The sequence below is a fragment of the Erithacus rubecula genome (genome assembly GCF_903797595.1).
Source record: "Erithacus rubecula genome assembly, chromosome: 3".
Classification (NCBI taxonomy): domain Eukaryota; kingdom Metazoa; phylum Chordata; class Aves; order Passeriformes; family Muscicapidae; genus Erithacus; species Erithacus rubecula.
Window position 1 is genome coordinate 103667596 of NC_136689.1, and position 17353 is coordinate 103684948.

General features: G+C 40.0%; 1 protein-coding gene across 3 annotated transcripts in view; it reads left to right on the forward strand.

Annotated features, from left to right (window-relative positions):
* TAF4B (TATA-box binding protein associated factor 4b) overlaps positions 1-17353 on the forward strand; it is a 70611-nt gene that overhangs the window by 15088 nt on the left and 38170 nt on the right. For all 3 annotated transcript variants that reach the window (XR_013773514.1, XM_079299356.1, XM_079299355.1), the window contains exons 3-9: positions 273-380; positions 4521-4688; positions 4793-4915; positions 6995-7084; positions 10205-10780; positions 15563-15692; positions 16204-16309. Coding sequence is in view for 2 of the 3 variants with exons in the window: in XM_079299356.1 (XP_079155482.1) it covers positions 273-380; positions 4521-4688; positions 4793-4915; positions 6995-7084; positions 10205-10780; positions 15563-15692; positions 16204-16309 (1301 nt within the window). In the remaining variant the exon portion in view is untranslated. The remainder of the gene's footprint in view (positions 1-272; positions 381-4520; positions 4689-4792; positions 4916-6994; positions 7085-10204; positions 10781-15562; positions 15693-16203; positions 16310-17353) is intronic.

A 17353-nucleotide genomic window follows, 5' to 3' on the forward strand; every position in this document is an offset into this window, starting at 1 on the left:
CAGCACACAAAAGTAAGGAGATATATAAAAGTAACAATTCATGTATTTCTTCAACCATTTTATTCTGATTATGCATTATCTCTAAATGTCTCTGAATCTGTTACTGAATTCTGAGCAGTGTTTAAACTTTATGGACTGTGTGAATGATGCCTGTATTGTTTCTGTAAGAGGATATGTCTTGGTTTGTACTTCAATGTCTGTTTTGTCGTTGACTTGTCTGGCAACTGTTCTCTGCCCATGTGTAATTATTTTTTATTTTTACTTTTTCAAAGAATTCTGGCACACAGTTAGTAAAGAAAATAGCAGCTGCTCCTGTGAAAACATTATCTCAAACAACAAATGCTGTGGTTTCTACTGTTCAGACACCTGCTGTAATACAGGTACTTTGCAAACTTTATAGTATGGTGGAATAAGTGACAGAAAGAACTAGAGAAAATACGAATTTATTCTTGTTATTTCTATCTGTAATCTGGTTTTCCGTAAGCTTGGTAACCTTTGTCCTCATAACAAATTATTTCCCAAATCTGTTTTTATAAGTGCATAATTTAATTAGGCTTCTGTCAGTGTGTATCAGATAATTTTCTCACTACAGAAGAAAGTACATGAACAATGAATAAAATAAATAGTTCAGAGAGCCATTTCCAGTGCTTTTGTACACTGTGACAGAGTTCCTTCAGTCTCTTGTTACATCTTTTCTGGGAGATGTGCTGTTAGTGTTCCCTGATTCCTTAGTGGGGAAAAAGGTATACCTGAGATGATGTTGAGGGGAAAATGAGCTGTCTGCACCAATCAAGCTGTTTTTCATGTGTATGATTGTTTTCCCCCTCATTATAAACTGAAGGAAGGTCATAGCTGAAGACCTGTTCTCTAATTGTGTGTGGCAGATGGGTTCCTCAGGTACAACTGTAAATAGGCAGTGGTTGAAAATGCCTCATTATTTTTAGGTAGTATTTTTGTCTTATTTCCTAGGTCTTATTTTGCTTTTTCTAGAGAAAAATGTTGTAGTCCTCTTCTGAAGAGGGTTTTATACCCTTGCAGAGTATGAGACTTTTCCTACATATGATTCATCCTCTGTTCTTGAGGACCAGACTTCTGGATAAGTATATGGAATTAAAAGAAAACTACATTTTCCTGCAGATAATATGTTCTATTCTCATAATCTGGAGGAGAAATTGTGAAGAAGTCTGGCTTGTATCTGTATTTTGTGACAAGAGTTTGAAGGAGACTGAGCTGTAGCAGTTGACAAAACACTTAGTAAATGAGCAGGATCAGTCATTCAAAAAAAACATGCTGGATGTATGTTCTTGACCCTGAGGGTGTTTGAAGGACTGGGAGATGTGTTTGCTGACAGTGATAACAGTCTGACTAACAAGTTCATCCTTCTGCTGTTCTTCTGTATCAGCAACTGAACACTACTCACACTCTGTGCTCTTTTTTCACTTCCCTCTTACTACAGATGGATAATGTTGGGGCTAAAGTGGAAAACCTAGAGGCCTCTCTATTTTATATTTTGCTTAGAATGGAAGCAATGTGTGCTTTGTGTCTAAATACTATAATGGATATTCCTTACTTTTATTTTGGAATACTGGCTTGCAACCCTGTGTATGTGTCTCTGCATAGAGATCTTTAGGATATAAAAACTATAGTCATCTACTATACTACCCTTGCACTAGGGAAAAGAGATGAAGGTCATCCATCACCTGGTGGATGAAGTCTCATGCATCCTTACACTCTCATGTGGATAAACACTGAGATTCATCATGCTATTAACTTCTCTTTTTTTAACTTATATCTGCCTTTAGCTTGGTTTTTAGTACTTTAATTCAGTTTTGATGTAGTCTATTGAACTTGTGTTCCTCTGAGATATTTAAAGATGTAGACATGGAGTATTTTTTGTAAGCTGTCTTTTTCCCCCCCACTGTAAAAAGTGGAACACTTGTAATGAGCTGTAGGGCTGGATTTAAACAGCAGGAATGATGACCCTAGGAAAGATTAAAATACTTTAATAATTTAAAAGATTTTAGTGTTTTGTGGCTTCCTTGAAGCCTCTCTGTTTGCAGAGGATTGCAAAGCCCTATGTACCAGCTCCTTGGTCAATGTAGAGTAATGATGCAATGTGGATACATCTTGCCATCACATGGTCATGTTGCTCCTTGCCCTGGAGTGGACAAGAAAAGAGTGCTGAAAAGGGAGTCAGTGCAAAAAGTTGATGGAAGCATCTGGGGAAATGATGGCAGAGCCCTAGAGTCTGATTTCCTTGGCATCAATTAATTCATAAGTCTTAAAGTAACTTCCTGATCTTAGTCTCAACAATTTTTAGAGGTCACAGTAGAGAAGTATTGGTGTGGCAGTATGATGTCATCACAGAAAGTGGTGGAGAGGAAATAATCCTTGGCTTGGTTGTGCATCTTCAATCTTGTGTGAAAATCAGCTTGGAACACTCTCTGCAAAACTGTAGGTCGTGACTGCAGGATTGTTCTCCTCAACAACAAAAATATTTCCCTTTTTTGTCATTCCCGAATGTTTAAGCTCTGAGGTGAGACAAAATTACCTGCACATTCTAATTTTTTACCTGTTTCCCAGGTGGGATAACAAAGCTGCGAAGTGTCTAATTAGCATCATGCTGGGGCACTTTCATTTAGATGCAGAGCGCTTCTTCTCTTGAAATGACTTCAAAATATGCAGGATAAATGCCATTTTTTTGAGGGGGTTGTTTCTCTGTTGCTCAAAGTGAGAATGAAAATTGTCTGTAGCAAAAAAGGTTGACGGCAGATGACAGAAGTTAATTCCCATATATTCATTTTCCTGGGAAAATGGTCCAGCAGACTTCCTGTTGTTTCCTCCCTCAGCTGATAAAATGCTGTTCTAGTCTTGATGTGTAAGCATGCTGGAATTTGCAAGAGATCAGCTCCTGTTTTCAACTTTTAAAAGCCCAGGGCATTGCAGCTTGGCAGATTTGCACTGTGTCCCTTCCGTCTTCCTCCTGCCCATCTGTTTGTGGGATTCTTGTGCCCAGTTTGCCTCCCTGTGGTCTTAGAGCTGTTGAGCCTCATCCTTGGAAGAGGCAGTGGTGGTGGCAAAGATCCTGCAGAGAGCTATTAAAGTGTTACCAACAGCGGGAGCCTAGGCTACAAAGCTTTCTGGTAGCTGCCTGCTGCTCTCATGTCAAGCTGGCAGCAACTTGGGGAGAGGAGGACACCCACCCAGGAAAAAAAAATTGTAAATATGTGACAAAAGCGTGACAGTTGTGCTTCAGCTTTAAGTGTTTGTTCATTAATTTTCCCTATCCTGAAAGACTGATAGTCTAAATGATGTCTGCCTCACTTTTGATTAGTTTTTGTTTTATCCATAGAAGGGTAATTTAGACTCCTGTCTAACTGTTTTATGCAATTAGCAAATATTAGTTATGCTGTTTGACTGAGGTGGGGTGCTTAAATGTGCTAAGAGTCAATGAAAGGCATTACATTGTGCAGATCTGAACCTAAAATTTAGACTACAAAACCAGACTTTCCCTTCTTCTTCATAGGCTTGAAGCAAAGAGGACACCTAACTTTAGATTTCAAGTGTTAACCTGGCATTCTGCCTGTGGGTTCCCTCTGACTGTTCAGTTTTTAAGTTGAGAAATGAAAAGTAGTGGGTTTTTTTGCATGGGCAGTCTTTTACTCGTATTGTATTCTGTTGTATCAAATGAACTGTGTTGTTTTTCTTGGGTATGGTTGGTTTGTTTGTTCTCTTTAAAATCTGAAGTAGAAATACTTCAGTTTAGTGGGTTTTAGATTCAGTGTAGTTTGCAAAGAAGGGAGGTATTTTTTCCTAAACCTTAATTACTCTCCTGTTGCTGGAACTTCTGTTGGTAAATTATAATGAGCTTTTAAAAGGAGGTCTCAAAGTAACTGAATTTTGTGAGAGTTTCTGTCAGAGCAGAGGAGAAGGAGATCCAAATTGCTGCCCACGAGGAAAATGCAGGAAGAACTTGTTAGGTCCATTTGCTGAGCTGGCTGCTTCTACTGGCACTTGCATCCTTCCAAAGTGGACCTGATGTCTTTTGCCTATACTGTGTGTCATAGGAAAAGCAAGGGGTATTGCAGTTGGGAGAGGAGCTTCAGGGCAAGACTGGAAGATAAATAATCACTTATGGTTCTGCTTGTGTTCAGAACAGTGTCACCTGGCTTAGCATTGTCCAATAATCCATTAGACTGTAGGAGCCTGACAAAGTTAATGTATTAGTTTCTTCAAGACAACTTTACCTTTCTCTCTTCCTTCAAAGTTGTGGGCTGTGCTTTGGTCTGGATTTGCCTTTGTAATTTGTTTCTCACACCCTTGATTTGTAAATAGAATTATGGCTATTGTATTAAACAAACTCTCAAAGCAAATTAATCTAAACACTAAAAACAAAAATAATTGTTTCTTTGTGTTTCAAATAGCAGTGTGGAGGGAGGTTGCTACCTTATATGCTAGCAGAATCCAGTATGTTTGTCACGTTGTTCCTTGGTTAAAAAGTGTTAATTTTTTCTCTTCAGCCAGCAGCTGCAACAGCTAGTGTTACTACAGTTACTGCTGTAAAGCCTTTGAGTACTGGAACACCTGTAAAACTTCCAGTTACAGGACCACCTGCACAAGGTATCTCCCAAAAGGCAGTCTCTGTGAAAGCAGAGGGCACAACAGTAGCACAGACCAGCGCTTCTACAGTAAGGAAAAAAAAAATTTAATTAAAAATTAACATTCCGTATGTTCATCAGAGGTTGAAGAGACGGTGCAACACCTAACAGTCTTCTCTTTATTTCTGCACTAGGAGATGCTAGAGAATGTGAAGAAATGCAAGAATTTTCTTGCTACGCTAATAAAATTGGCATCTAGTGGACCTCAAGCCCCTGAGATGGGGCAGAATGTGAAGAATCTGGTGCAAAATTTACTGGTGAGACTTCTTTCCAAACAAAGTCTATGTCATTTGTGTATATTTTGGACATTTACTTTATCATTTTGTTCCTGTTATTTTGTAGTTTGTTTTTTTTCTTAACAGCTCAAGAGTTGGATTTGTGGCTGAGTACATCTGACCCTCGTTAAGTCTTGCATTATAAATCTTACTTTAACTGAATCCTGTGCTATTTCTTCCTCTCACATTTCTGTTTCATTTAATGCACACAGGTAACTGACAGCAGGAGGAGCTGGAAGTGTTAACACAGCTTCTGGGGTTTTTTTTCATATTGATGTACTTCTGAGTCCTCAGTAGCAAGCATCCAATGTACAGGTTGCAGTGCAACACTGAGTCCATACTACTGCTTTACTCCAAGACAGAACTGAGCAGTGGAACAAGAATGACATTATCAATAGCTTAAAGCAGTAGGATGGAGCAGACAACGTGGTGACTGCCAACCTCTCTCTCCTTGCAGGTGGCTTCTGTGTGGTGCTGGTGCTGTACCCCAGCACAGCTGGGTTTTCCTGGTAATGATTTCTCCTGCCACCACTTGTCATGGCATTTGACCGCTGCTGCTGTGTTGTTGTTCCACTGTAGCAGAAGGCTGTGTGCTGGTAGAGGGGGGTGGCTTTGCTAGGGGTACCAAAGGGCTTTTCAGTCTAGGAAGGTGTGGTGTAGGCAGGTGTAATTTCAGAGAGCAGATTGCTTGAGGATGCAGCCTTGCAAAAATTTGATTCCTTAGCCTCTGTCGCTGCTGGGTTATACAACTTCCTTCTGTGGAAAAAATAGAGTTGTTCTTTGTTGTGCTTAGACTACCTTTATTTTCTTTTTTTTTTTTTTTTTAAGAGCAGTTGAGAGACATTAATACATTGTTAACTGCACACTTGTTTGCTTTTTGTAGTAGCTTCAAAATCTGCCATTTGGTATGTGTATGATTAAATGCAAAATAAAGTGACCCTTTTGTGTGTATGAGAGAAATGAGTAAATAGCAGCTGGGCAGCAAAATGATCCTTAAGGCAGCATTTCATGAAGTGGGTGTCAAGCACCCTCTGTGCCTCAGTGAGCCAAACCCCTTGCATCTGTATCAGTGAGACCTCAGTCACCCATATCTGCATCTTGGTGAGATCTAACCAGCAACAGATCAATGGATAAATGGGAGAGCTGCTGGAAGCTCTGCCTGTCTGCAAATACCCAGTCTTTAAAATCCCTATTCTGGTTATGTAGCAACTTAGAACAGTTGCTCCAGAGGTGAAATGTGGATGAGAGAAGTAATTTCTCAGCATTCAGCAGAAATGAAGATTAGTGCTGCTCTTTGTGTGTCTGTACCTTCTTGGAGGAGGTAATGTTCTTGATGACTCTGGGAGGGTGAGGAAGGGCAGCAGAGTCTGGGGCTTAGCCCTGTGTACAGGTGAGAGGTCTCAGCAGTTTGCTGCAGCTTCCTAACCTTCCCAGCCCCTTGAGTCAGGTTGTTATGTGTGTTGGGACAGGGTGGAAAGCATTAAGAAAGGAAACAGTACTCTGCAATTCAGAGAACTGTTACTGTGTAGGTATGCAGAAATGTTTTGATTTTTGAAAGTCTTTTTGAAAGACTCTGTTAAGTGTTCTGTTTTATGAACCTATGTATGCATTAGTCTAGAATTGTCTTACAGAAACTGCTAAGCTGTCATTAGTCTTGATGCCTCTAAGTTTATTTTTATGCAGATAAACTACCTTTACTGAAAGAAGTACTAGTAGCTGATTTAAAATACATCTACATAACAAAGACATACTCAAAAGGATCAGTGCTGCTTATAAACTTTTTTCTATCCTTTCACTTCAGTGACTGGGTGTGAACATCTATCCCTATGTGCCTGTAGCTGAAGAAAGCATGAACAACTTGGATAATAATATATGAACATTGCAACATTATTCTATCCTAACTCTTTTTTTTTTTAATAAAGCAGGAAAAAAAGCATTTGAGTACTGAAATTGAACAATGCCAAGACATTATAAGTTTCCATGACTTTTTGATACATTTTGGGGGAAAAAGTGGAGTGGATTCAGTTATAACTTACTATTGTAATTATATTTTTCTCTTAGGAAGCAAAAATTGAACCAGAAGAATTTACAAAAAAGCTGTACATAGAGCTTAAGTCATCTCCACAACCATATTTAGTTCCTTTTCTCAAGGTAAGTGTCTGATTATGGATATGTAGTATTTAAAGAGGGAAGGGAGGAGTACCAGAAAAGAGAAGAGTTGGGACATTCTAATAGGTATTTCAGGTCAAGTGAAGAATGGTGCTTAGCATACCTCTATATGACTGTTGTGCTTGGAAAGGCAGTTCTTAAGGGGAAGGGGAATTTTTGAGGGGTAATTTATGCTGTGTTCCTAATGTTGTAGAGTAATTGCCCTCTAGATGTTAGTGGAGACTAGTGTTTTGGAAGCTGTGCATCTATCTACAGTAGAGCAGCTATGTTAAGATGACCTCTTACTTTGCCATCAAAACTGTAGCAATTCTGAGTTCTAACTCAGAGGCTGACAGTAGTGGCAATGCACAGCTTATGCCATATTAAAGATCAATCAATCTGCATAAAGCTATTCATCTTCTGCTGATTTATGTTTAGCTGGAAGTAGAAAAAATCTCTACCCCTTTCTCCATAAAGGGTCTGACAAGACTACTGCAGCTTAGGAAAAAAATCCCAGGAACTCTACTTCTGTTCAAGCAAATAATCACATAAAGGAAAGAAATTCTTCCTTGAGACTTTATCATATTATAGGATGGTATTAGCAAAATAAAAATTAATTATACAGTGAGCATTAAATCTCAGCGAAACCATGGAAAACTGTTAAATTTACTAAATTTCAATGTACACCATACTCTTAGGCTTGTTAGGTCTGTACATTCATTATAGGCAGATGAAGAATAAAGGAAGAATAGTTAAGTGGTAAAGCTGGGACAGAGTTTTTCTGGAGTTTGCCCTTTTCATTAGTACTTAACAAGCCATATAATAATGCATGTTGTAACATTGATACAGCTCTAAGTGGCTGGTGTTAATCTGTTCAAATTTTTCTTACAGTGGCAACTTTTAAATGCCTTGCTGGCAAGCTTGCTATGAGTCTGAAAGACTGCAGTCATCTCTGCAGGACCTCAAGCTGAGATGGGAGATTCAGATTTGATATTAAGAAAGAAAAAATTCACTGTTAGGATGGTCAGGCATTGGAATAGATTGCTCAGAGAGGTGGAGCAGTCACCATCCCTGGAGGTGTTTAATGGGATCTGGATCTGATGCTGGGTGATGAGATTTAGTGGTTTAGGGGATACAGTGGTAGTGCTTGGCTGATAGTTGAACTTGATGATCTTAAAGTATAAGTTCTTCTCCAACCTTGATGATTCTGTGATACATAAAATTTTCCAATTGGTCATTTAATGTTTAATTTCCTGGAGGCTTCTTAAATGCCCAATGAAAAGGCAGAAGAATAAACAGCTCCGAGAATGGGTCTTCTGCATCCAGTGTGGCTGCAGGATGACGAGATGTGAGTACAGGGTCAGTGTGACTGGCACTCACAGAAGTACCCAGCTGTTATAAGAAGCCATCCAGTGATGTGAAGAGCTGCTACAGTTGATGCAGAGAACTCAGGGCAGCTCTGCAGGGGTTAAGTTGGGTTCATCAATGTGGGTCAGACCCTGACCTGTTGCAGCAGAGCCCTTGAGTGTTTCTTCTGCAGTGCACTGCCAGGTACTGGCATCATCTAGCCTTCTCTGATTTGGGCAGTGTTCATACCACATAATCCTTGGCATGGTGCTCTCTCCCTGTTGCATGCTACATTAACAAAGATATACTGTGACTCCAGAAGTGTTGTTCAGACATGGCCAGAGTTAGCTGACTTTGCAGCATTGCCAATCTTTTAAAACATCTTGCACCCAGCTTGCCTTTTCCTGAAACGCTGTAAGGATGTGTGGTTGATACACACAATTAGGTTCATCTGTAACTCTTAAGCAGCTGTGACAGGACTGAGTGCCAAATGGAGGATGACTTCAGGAGCACTTCTCTAAGGTGCTAAGAGGATCAGTGCTGGCCTTGTTTGCGGGGAAAATGTTTGCAACTTGAGTCTGGAAAGAAATGTGATACGGCTTTTTGCCAATCCACTTCTAGCTAGTGAAGTGGAATTTTAGGGAGGACTCTCTGGAGTCAGCTCTTATCTTTGAGCTGCAGGTTTTTGATGAATTTGTGCATGTGTTTTGTTTGGCCTGCTGTAAGAGGTGGAAAAAGTACAGTGGCTTTGGCTGTAAAGCCTGCTTGATTTTCAAGTCTGCTGGATGCTTTTGGTACATAAATTGCATCAGTAGCTAAGCAGTTTTTGAAGAGAAAAATAAGTTAAATGTTAAAAAACAGATGGGCTGCAAAGGGTCTGGTTGCAAACAACATGATTACTTGGTACACTAGTGTGTGAGACATGCACCTTTTGCATGAGGTCCAAAGCAGCAGCACTGTGTTAGGAGATCTTACAAACTTCAGCAACTGCTAAGAGAAGAGGAAAAACTACAAGGGTTTTCAAGAATATAGAAGCAGCTGCAGCACTGATTTCCCCTGGTTCAGAGCCATAGCAGGTTATAAACAGTGAGGAAGAAAAATCTGTAGAGAGTTTGAAGATTATTCTGTCCATTAACCTTCTCAAACACAGCTGTAGTAAAAATGAGATGTTGCCAGATTCCTTTACTTTTGTTCTCCTGTTGCAGAGTAGCTGGCTGAAGTTGTGTTTCTGCAGGTCTATAGATATTATTAAAGTGGTATCCCCCCCTAGTGTAGATACAGCTGTATTGGTATAAAAGTGTTCTTGTCTTCAGAGCTTGTTTCTGACTTTATTGGATAATTCTTAGCTCCCTGTCAGGCTCCATGAAATAAACACAGCTGTTCCAATACAGCAGGGGGTTTGGGCAAAACAAAATTCCTTGAGTTAATAAAGCAGTTAAAATCATCTTACTCTGAAACATAAATTCCAAATTGAAAAATCTAAACAGAAGAACAAAGTTATGTGAGAGTTTCCTCATAGATGGGATTTACTGTGTGTAGTGTAGCTGTGATGATGGTTGACCTTTGCTTAACTGGTGTTGGTGTTTCCTGTCATCTTCACTGAGCAGGATTGTCATCAATTTAAGGGTGCCTGAAATTTAGCAAAACTTGTTTGCCATTTATTGTCTCACGAAAAATTTAATTGGAAAGTGAGGAAGAGGATTCAGTTACAAATGTATTATTATCGTGGAAAATTCTGCTGCTCCTACATCCAGTGTTTTTTCATTTTTCTTTCAGAAAAGCATGCTTGCCTTGCGGCAGCTAATGCCTAATCCTCAGAGCTTTATCCAGCAGTGTATGGAGCAGCCAGCTCCAGCACAAGAAGTGGTTTCAACTTGTACCTCTGCAGTACCAGCTCCTTCGACAGGAGCAACCTCGGCTGTAGCAGCAACTGCTCTTCCAGTAGTGAAACCCGTGCCTGCCTCTGTGGCAGCCCCAGCCCCTGTAGTTGTCACACCAGTCCTTGCCAGCACGTCAGCAGCAGCTTCTGTGCAGGCTGTGAAGGCCATTCCTTCCCCTGCAGCAGGGACAGCATCGCTCTCACCTGCAGCTCCCATCCTCAGCACGAGCACGGCACCGTCCAGGCTGACCACTGTGCAGCCTGGCAAGCCAGCCCTCACCTCTGCGGTGCCAGCGCCCTCTCTGCAGGCTGCAAAGCCCGTGCTGGTCTCTACAGTGGCATCTTCAGCAGCAACCCCTCTCCAGCCCCTGAAGCCTGTCATTGGAACCCCAGTTGGTATTAAAATCTCGCAGCCCAGCTCCGTCCTTGCGCAGTCAGCGGGTGCTCAGCAGGTGGTTAAAGTGAAACAGCTGGTAAGATGGATTCTCTGCTTCTCTGTAACTAACCAGGCTCCTTTACTTTGCTGTTTAATAAAGAGGATACCGATTTGGACCTTTGGTTCTTCTTCTGTTTTTTCTTTCAATGTGTAAAGCTAGTCTGCCTTGAGTTCATCAGTTATGTTTGTAATAGTTCAGAAAGACTGAGCCCTTGCTGGAAAGGTGAATCTAAAACCAAGCTGTCAGCTGGATCTCTTGCAATGCTGACCACCATTTCACCTGACTGAACATTCAGCTTGAGACACAAGGGGATACAGGCTCTAACCCCCACTGTGCACACAGCCAGGCTAGGTTGGCACCTGGAAGAAAAGGTAGGAAATGCAAGTGTCAGAAACAGAAGCTGCTGATGGGATCCGTACATTAATTGCTCTTGGATGCCCTGTTAGGGCTGTGCCTCAGCCAGCCTCCAGGAATGCCAGGCTCTCTGCCCTGCTAGTTCCTGTCCTGGGTACTTTGCAGGCACAGGTGGCTCAGTGATGTTCAGTGATGTGTTATCTGAAATGTACACACCACCTCAAGGAGCTTTTTCGAGCTGAGTTCTGACCTCCACATTTGCTAAGACATGTTAATTATGAAGTCGTCCAAAAGTGAGTTTTTTTTTCTATCAGGCCTCATTAGCTAACAAATTCCAGGAGGAATAACTGCCTTATTAAAACAATACCCTCAAAAGTGATGTGTTAACATTTTTATTCTTGGCACAGGTGAACTTCTTGCTAATGTTAATATTAAATACCAAGAAAATGTGGATCACAGGTATACCCGAAAGAGCAACTTTGTGAAATAAATTCGGTTTGGTTTATTGGTGTTTAAGATATCAAGTAGCATGGTGTCTAGCTGGTCTACCTGTAAGTAATGATCTCAAGTATTTTGAGAGAATTAGTCTCCCTTTGCTAGATATAAAACTCAATTCTTGTAAAGGAATTCCTTGTAAGGATTATTTTTCTTCAAAAAGTGGGAAAACCATTAGACTTCTTGTGAAACTAAATTTAGTATCCACAGATACAGTAGGACATCTCCTGTGTGAGTTTTCTTTTTAGCTTGGAAGTTGTGCGCACCTAATTTAAGTGTTCAGACCCCTAAAACATTTTGCATTTTAGTTTCCTTCCTTTCAAAGAGTGTAAGGTAGATATAATGCAAGAATCCTGCATTCTGAATAAAGAAATCATGCTATGGTAGTGTAAGCTACCATAAGCATGAGCTTTTCACTTTTCCAGACTTGATTAAAAAGAACAAAACACTCAACTGTATGTAGTGGATGGGGAGTCCTTTCTCTGAATTTGTTTAAAAATAAGAAAGCAAAATACCCTCAACCCCAAAACTCCAAAGAAGAATTATTAAGCATATGCACTGACAATCTTGGCTAGTAGTAGCTAAAGTCAAATTGGAAAAGGAGTTGGTTCTCATATTGTCTTTGAGGACTAAACTTGAAATTCCAGCCAGAAGAAAAGGAGAATTTCTTAGATAGTACAAGGGCAGGAGAGCAGTTTGTTGGCTACACAGAAAGGCTTGTAATCCAGGGGAAAGGTTGACCATCTGTACAAATAGGCAAGGAAGCTTAGCTCCACACAGGGGAGTCAAAACACTTCTTGAATCTGATATTGGTGAGCTGAAGAAGTGGCTTCTGCCTCCACACTGCTGCAGTGTGGCAGTCTGCTGCAATTACTTTTCTTTGCTGTGCCTTATATATATTGAAATGCATACAAAACATGTTTTTATCCTCATTTGGGTAGATCCCAGGCCCAGGGATTAAAATACTTGCTCTTCTCAGATCTAGTTGGAGGACTGAGTTGACTGCTTCACAGCTTAGCCATATCAGGAGCTTGGTGTTTGTTCAGACAACTTATTAGCACAAAGGGCAAGTTAGTAGAAGTGGCTGTATCTGCTATGGCTTCCATGATGCCTTTTCTTGAAAGGGCAGAGGGTCTGTTTTCTCCCAAAAGGAAACAAATCTGGACCTGCCCTCTCTAAACAGAAGGGTCCTACTGCCAGCTGAAAAAGGAAGCACAGTGCCAGCTGTGCAAATCTGTCTATACAATACTGCCAGCAATTTTTTCCCTGTTCAACCCACAGGGATGTCTGATGCCATACACTCCCTCTGCATGCCCCTTTCTAATTTTGGCCTCTTCTGCTTGAAAGAATTTGAACTTTCAAGTGCCAGCTTCATTATAATGGTGGTGCTCAAGAATGCAGCACTGATGTATTTTAATATCAAATTTGTAACTGGAGTGATAAAACATGAAATATTTTATTTCTGTAGCGTTGTTATCAAAACTCTGTGTGGACACTGAGGGACCTGTTCTTCAGGAGTGCTGTTGGGATTGATTGCACTCCTGTGCTGGGAGACTCGCACATTTTTTCTCCTGTAACTTTCTTAACACCACCTCATTTAAGAGTTTTGGCTTACAAAGAAGTTTCATCTTGGAAATAGTTTGTCTTGCTCTAGTATTGCTTTGTCTCTTGTTGAAGCACCATAAGTGAAAATTTACATTACCAGATGCTGGTATCCATTGGTGAGAAAGCTGCTGTGAGATTACAGCTAGGGGTTTGTGCCATAGTCCCTGCAGTTACCAGTGAGACACACTGCCTGGAGATTGTTAATGATTGAACCAAGGAGTGAAGTGTTCATACTGTTGCAACTGCGTGTTCTTAGTGAGGTGTTAATGTCAAGTCCCCTTAGAGCTGAGCTTTCATGAACAATCTTCTCCATTTTTTTTGGTCCTGGTTAGCTTTTGCATTCAATTAGTGAGGCTTCCTTCATGAAGCAATACTGCTTGTGTGTGATGATACTGATATTACCAATGTTGGTAATACTTTGTTCTGGCATTGGATCCTTGTTGGAGTTTCCAGTATTGTTGTTTTCTCCCATTGCAGCTCCCAAGATCTTCCAGCTTTTGTTAGTTTAGAGCTAGAATGGAAAACAGAAAATGAGCTCTACTGCCAGCACATCCTTTCTGTTTCTTGGCAGTGTAGCCTCCTTGGTTACTGGACTTACATCCCAGTCTCCACTCAGACCATTGCTGTAACATTGCTGTCTCTGTCCTTTTGTGTCCTGTACTTCAGTCTGAAATGCTTATGTTTCCTCCTGTGCTGTTCCAGTGCTTTGCATGCTGAAGATGAAGCATCGTTCTTCCTGGTGCTAAGAAGGATCTCTAGGTGTGTGTTAGTGCTAGTGGAGCCTGTAGTGTGTCCAGGCTGGTTGGCTCCTCATTGATTACCTGAACTCACAAAAAACATGCTAACATTATTCACAACTTGCAGTTTTTAGAAGCCGAATCTTTCAGAGAGATCAAATTGGGCTTTGGGAAAAACACACAGAAGTAAATGTTATCATCTGTTCTACTCCATGATGAGAGTGCTGCATATGTGAGCCTTGTCTCTGTCCACAGTCTGTCCCTGTATTCCTGTAGTTCTTTCCTCCTCTGGATCTTAGTGTTAACTGTGTGTTGAGTTTTCAGATACCACTTTCACATCAGTTACTGTGTTACTCCTGCTATGCCAAGCCAATATGGAGATGGTCAAGAGGATAACTTGACTCTTTGATACACAAAGTACCTATTTTTGTGAATGTGTGATGCTTATGTTGATGATATTTGTTAATAGAGGAAAAGACAGGAGAGAGCCTAATTTGAAGTATTGTAAATGTCAATTTTTTAATTACACTTGTGCCATCTTGCTGTACAAGTACTCTTTAGACTTTCTGAAGTAAGAAAAAAAGATACAGAGGAGAAAAATGGCTTCTTGACCTTGACGTTTTCTTTGTTAGCTTTCTGCTGCTAAAAAAATAGGATTCAGTCTGAAGATGTTGATTTTGTGCTTTGGTAAAGTAACATCTTCCTACTGCCTGTAACCAAGAACTTTTAAAAAGATGTATCAAAGCTGAAGCCCACATTTTGCTAGCTAGGAGGCTTAGAAGTGAGATTTTTTTTAGGGATGCTGCAATTTTATTAATTTCTTGCATTTTAATAGCTGCCCCTAAAAAGGAAGGATTAGTATTATGGGCTGTGCCTGTAGGTCTATGTTGTGATGACATCCTGCTGTCTAGTTTTGTTTCTTTGAAGAGTCTCTTTAAACAAAACTATGACTGCCTTCCTTTTTACCCTTCAGCTGTGTACTGATGTCTTTGTGTAGAGGCTCTACTTGCTACAGGTATTGCTATGTAGTACACTTCATGTTCCTGGTAACTGGTGTGTTCAAGTGTACTTTAGCTTAACACTTTGAAACTCAGTGTCTCAAGTTACAATTGATGTTGCAATTCCAAAAACACATCAATAATTTTCTATCATGTACTCTTTAATACTTAGCAGGTAAAGTATTTCGAGCAAGACTTCAGTTGTTTTGGTGTTCTCCCTTTTTGACTAGGTGTTTGTGATACTCACCTTTTGAAGTTATTGGCAGGCAGACTCACTCTTTAATAGTTAACCTGCTAAGCAAGACTTATATGGAGGAAAGCCTCTCAGTGTAGTGGCTTGTGTGATAATTAGAGAAACTTGTCTAATAGAGTTATCAGTAGAGAATAGGAGTGAGCAGTCTGTTAGAGCTCACTGAATGAGCTTAAAGCTCACTACCACTTGTTAAGATTTCTTGACATGAAGTTTAAAAAAAAAGAAGGCTTTTCTGAGCATGCTATTTGCTTTAAACCGAAAACTAGACAAGCATACCTGCCCAGTGGCACTTTTGGCTAAATGGAAACATTGATACTGTTTACTTCTTTGTATTTTTAGCTCTTCTCACTCTTGATATTGGATATTTCACTTCCAGATAGTCCAACAACCATCAAGAACCATTGTCAAGCAAGTATCCACACTCCCACAGCCCTCAGTGCTCACCCTGCCTGCTGAAAAGAAGATGCCACTGAATACTCTTGTTCAAACCAACCAGTTTCCTGCAGGTAAAGTGCAGGAACCTCTTTCATGGGGAAAGGGGAGGACTGCTGGGGTACAGAAGCAAGTGCAGGCTGTTGGTAGATTGTAGGAATGCAAGAAGGTGGCTGTCTGTCACATCTACTTCTGGCACTAGTTAAGAGCATGTCAATCAAATATTTGTACTTGTCAAAATAGTGTGACTGAGCTCCTCTGAGTGTCCTCTAAGCTGATGATTTTGAGAGTTGTTTCATGAGACCTTGCTTTTTCCATCAACAGGTTCAGGTAGATGCACAATAAGAGTTTGTCTCAGCCAGTCAGTTTTCACTAAAGCATTTCCCTGATCAGCACAGAAGGGAGAGTGTTTGCTGAGAGTATGTGAGGCTTTAGCCATACAGACCTTGTAGAGTGTCTGGTTTTCAGTTGGACCCAATTAGTTGTTACTGAGTTTGCAGTAGCCTTACCTAGAAGAATGAACTGACTAAATAGTTATCTTAGCATTTTACTTATTACTGCAACGTGTCCTTTGTTTTGTATAAGGTTCCATTCTGAAGCAAATTACCTTGCCAAGAAATAAAATTCTGTCGCTTCAAGCAGCTCCTGTTCAGAAAGTGAAAATGAAAGAGAATGGAGCAACATCCTTCAGGTAAAAAAGAACAATATCAGAAGTTAAGTATAGAAAGGAACAAAAGGAAGAGACAAGTATAGAGGTGGAAATGGAACCCAAATAAAAGCAACTTTCTTCAAAAGCTTTTTTCTGATTCATGTTTATCACATTTTAATACTCATTGACAATGGGTAACCTTAAAACTTCTACAGATGTTGATTACTCTTGGTGTAAGAAAAGTGTCCTAGTGAGGTTGGGTTTTGTGTTTTGTGTTTATTTTTCACTGACATATGAATACAATTACTAATCTAGTTATCTTGTATTAAAGTCTAAACAGGATTAAAACTGATTAAAACTAAAGATAGAACCTTTGTTTTTTTCATATAGTCTGATAGCATTGAACTATTCCTTGGACTGACTTGTAACCTGTCTAAAGCTCTGTCCTGCATTTCAGAATCTTTTATTAGCTCCTCTTACAAGCTTGTTTCTATGTGTAAGGGTGAAAGTCTTTGATTGCATCTCTAGTCATGGTTTCTAACATATTCTCTAGGCCTTTAGATGGCAAGAATGCTTAAAACTTTTAGTTCTGGCAACTGATTAATTTTTCAAAAGCAGAAATTATTTTTACAGCTATGAAGTGTGGTGTTGGAACAAACAGAGGTGCAGACTGCCATAAGCATTATTAGTGTTACCACTTAAGGGGAAGTTGACATTGCTCTTCCAAAGGAAAAAAAAGCAGACACCTCTATCTTGTGGATAGTCAACTTTCCAGTTGACTTATCTCTGGAAAGCTGCAGCTTTAAATTGCACTAGTATAGACAGAGAGCTGCTGCTCTTTACAGTAACATACAGTATACAGTGAACACTTAAAACAGTGGTTACCAGAAGTTGAGATGAAAAGCTCATGGTAAAGCAATACCTCTGTTCATCTGCCTCAAATCTTAGGAAATGCACTTTAGTATATAATGTGGGATGTAATTCTGGCTAGTGATGTTCAAAGAAAACCCCTTCATAAATATTGTGATTTAAAAAAAGGCAACAACAAACAAACTCATGCACAAAAAAAAAAAAAAAAAAAAAAAT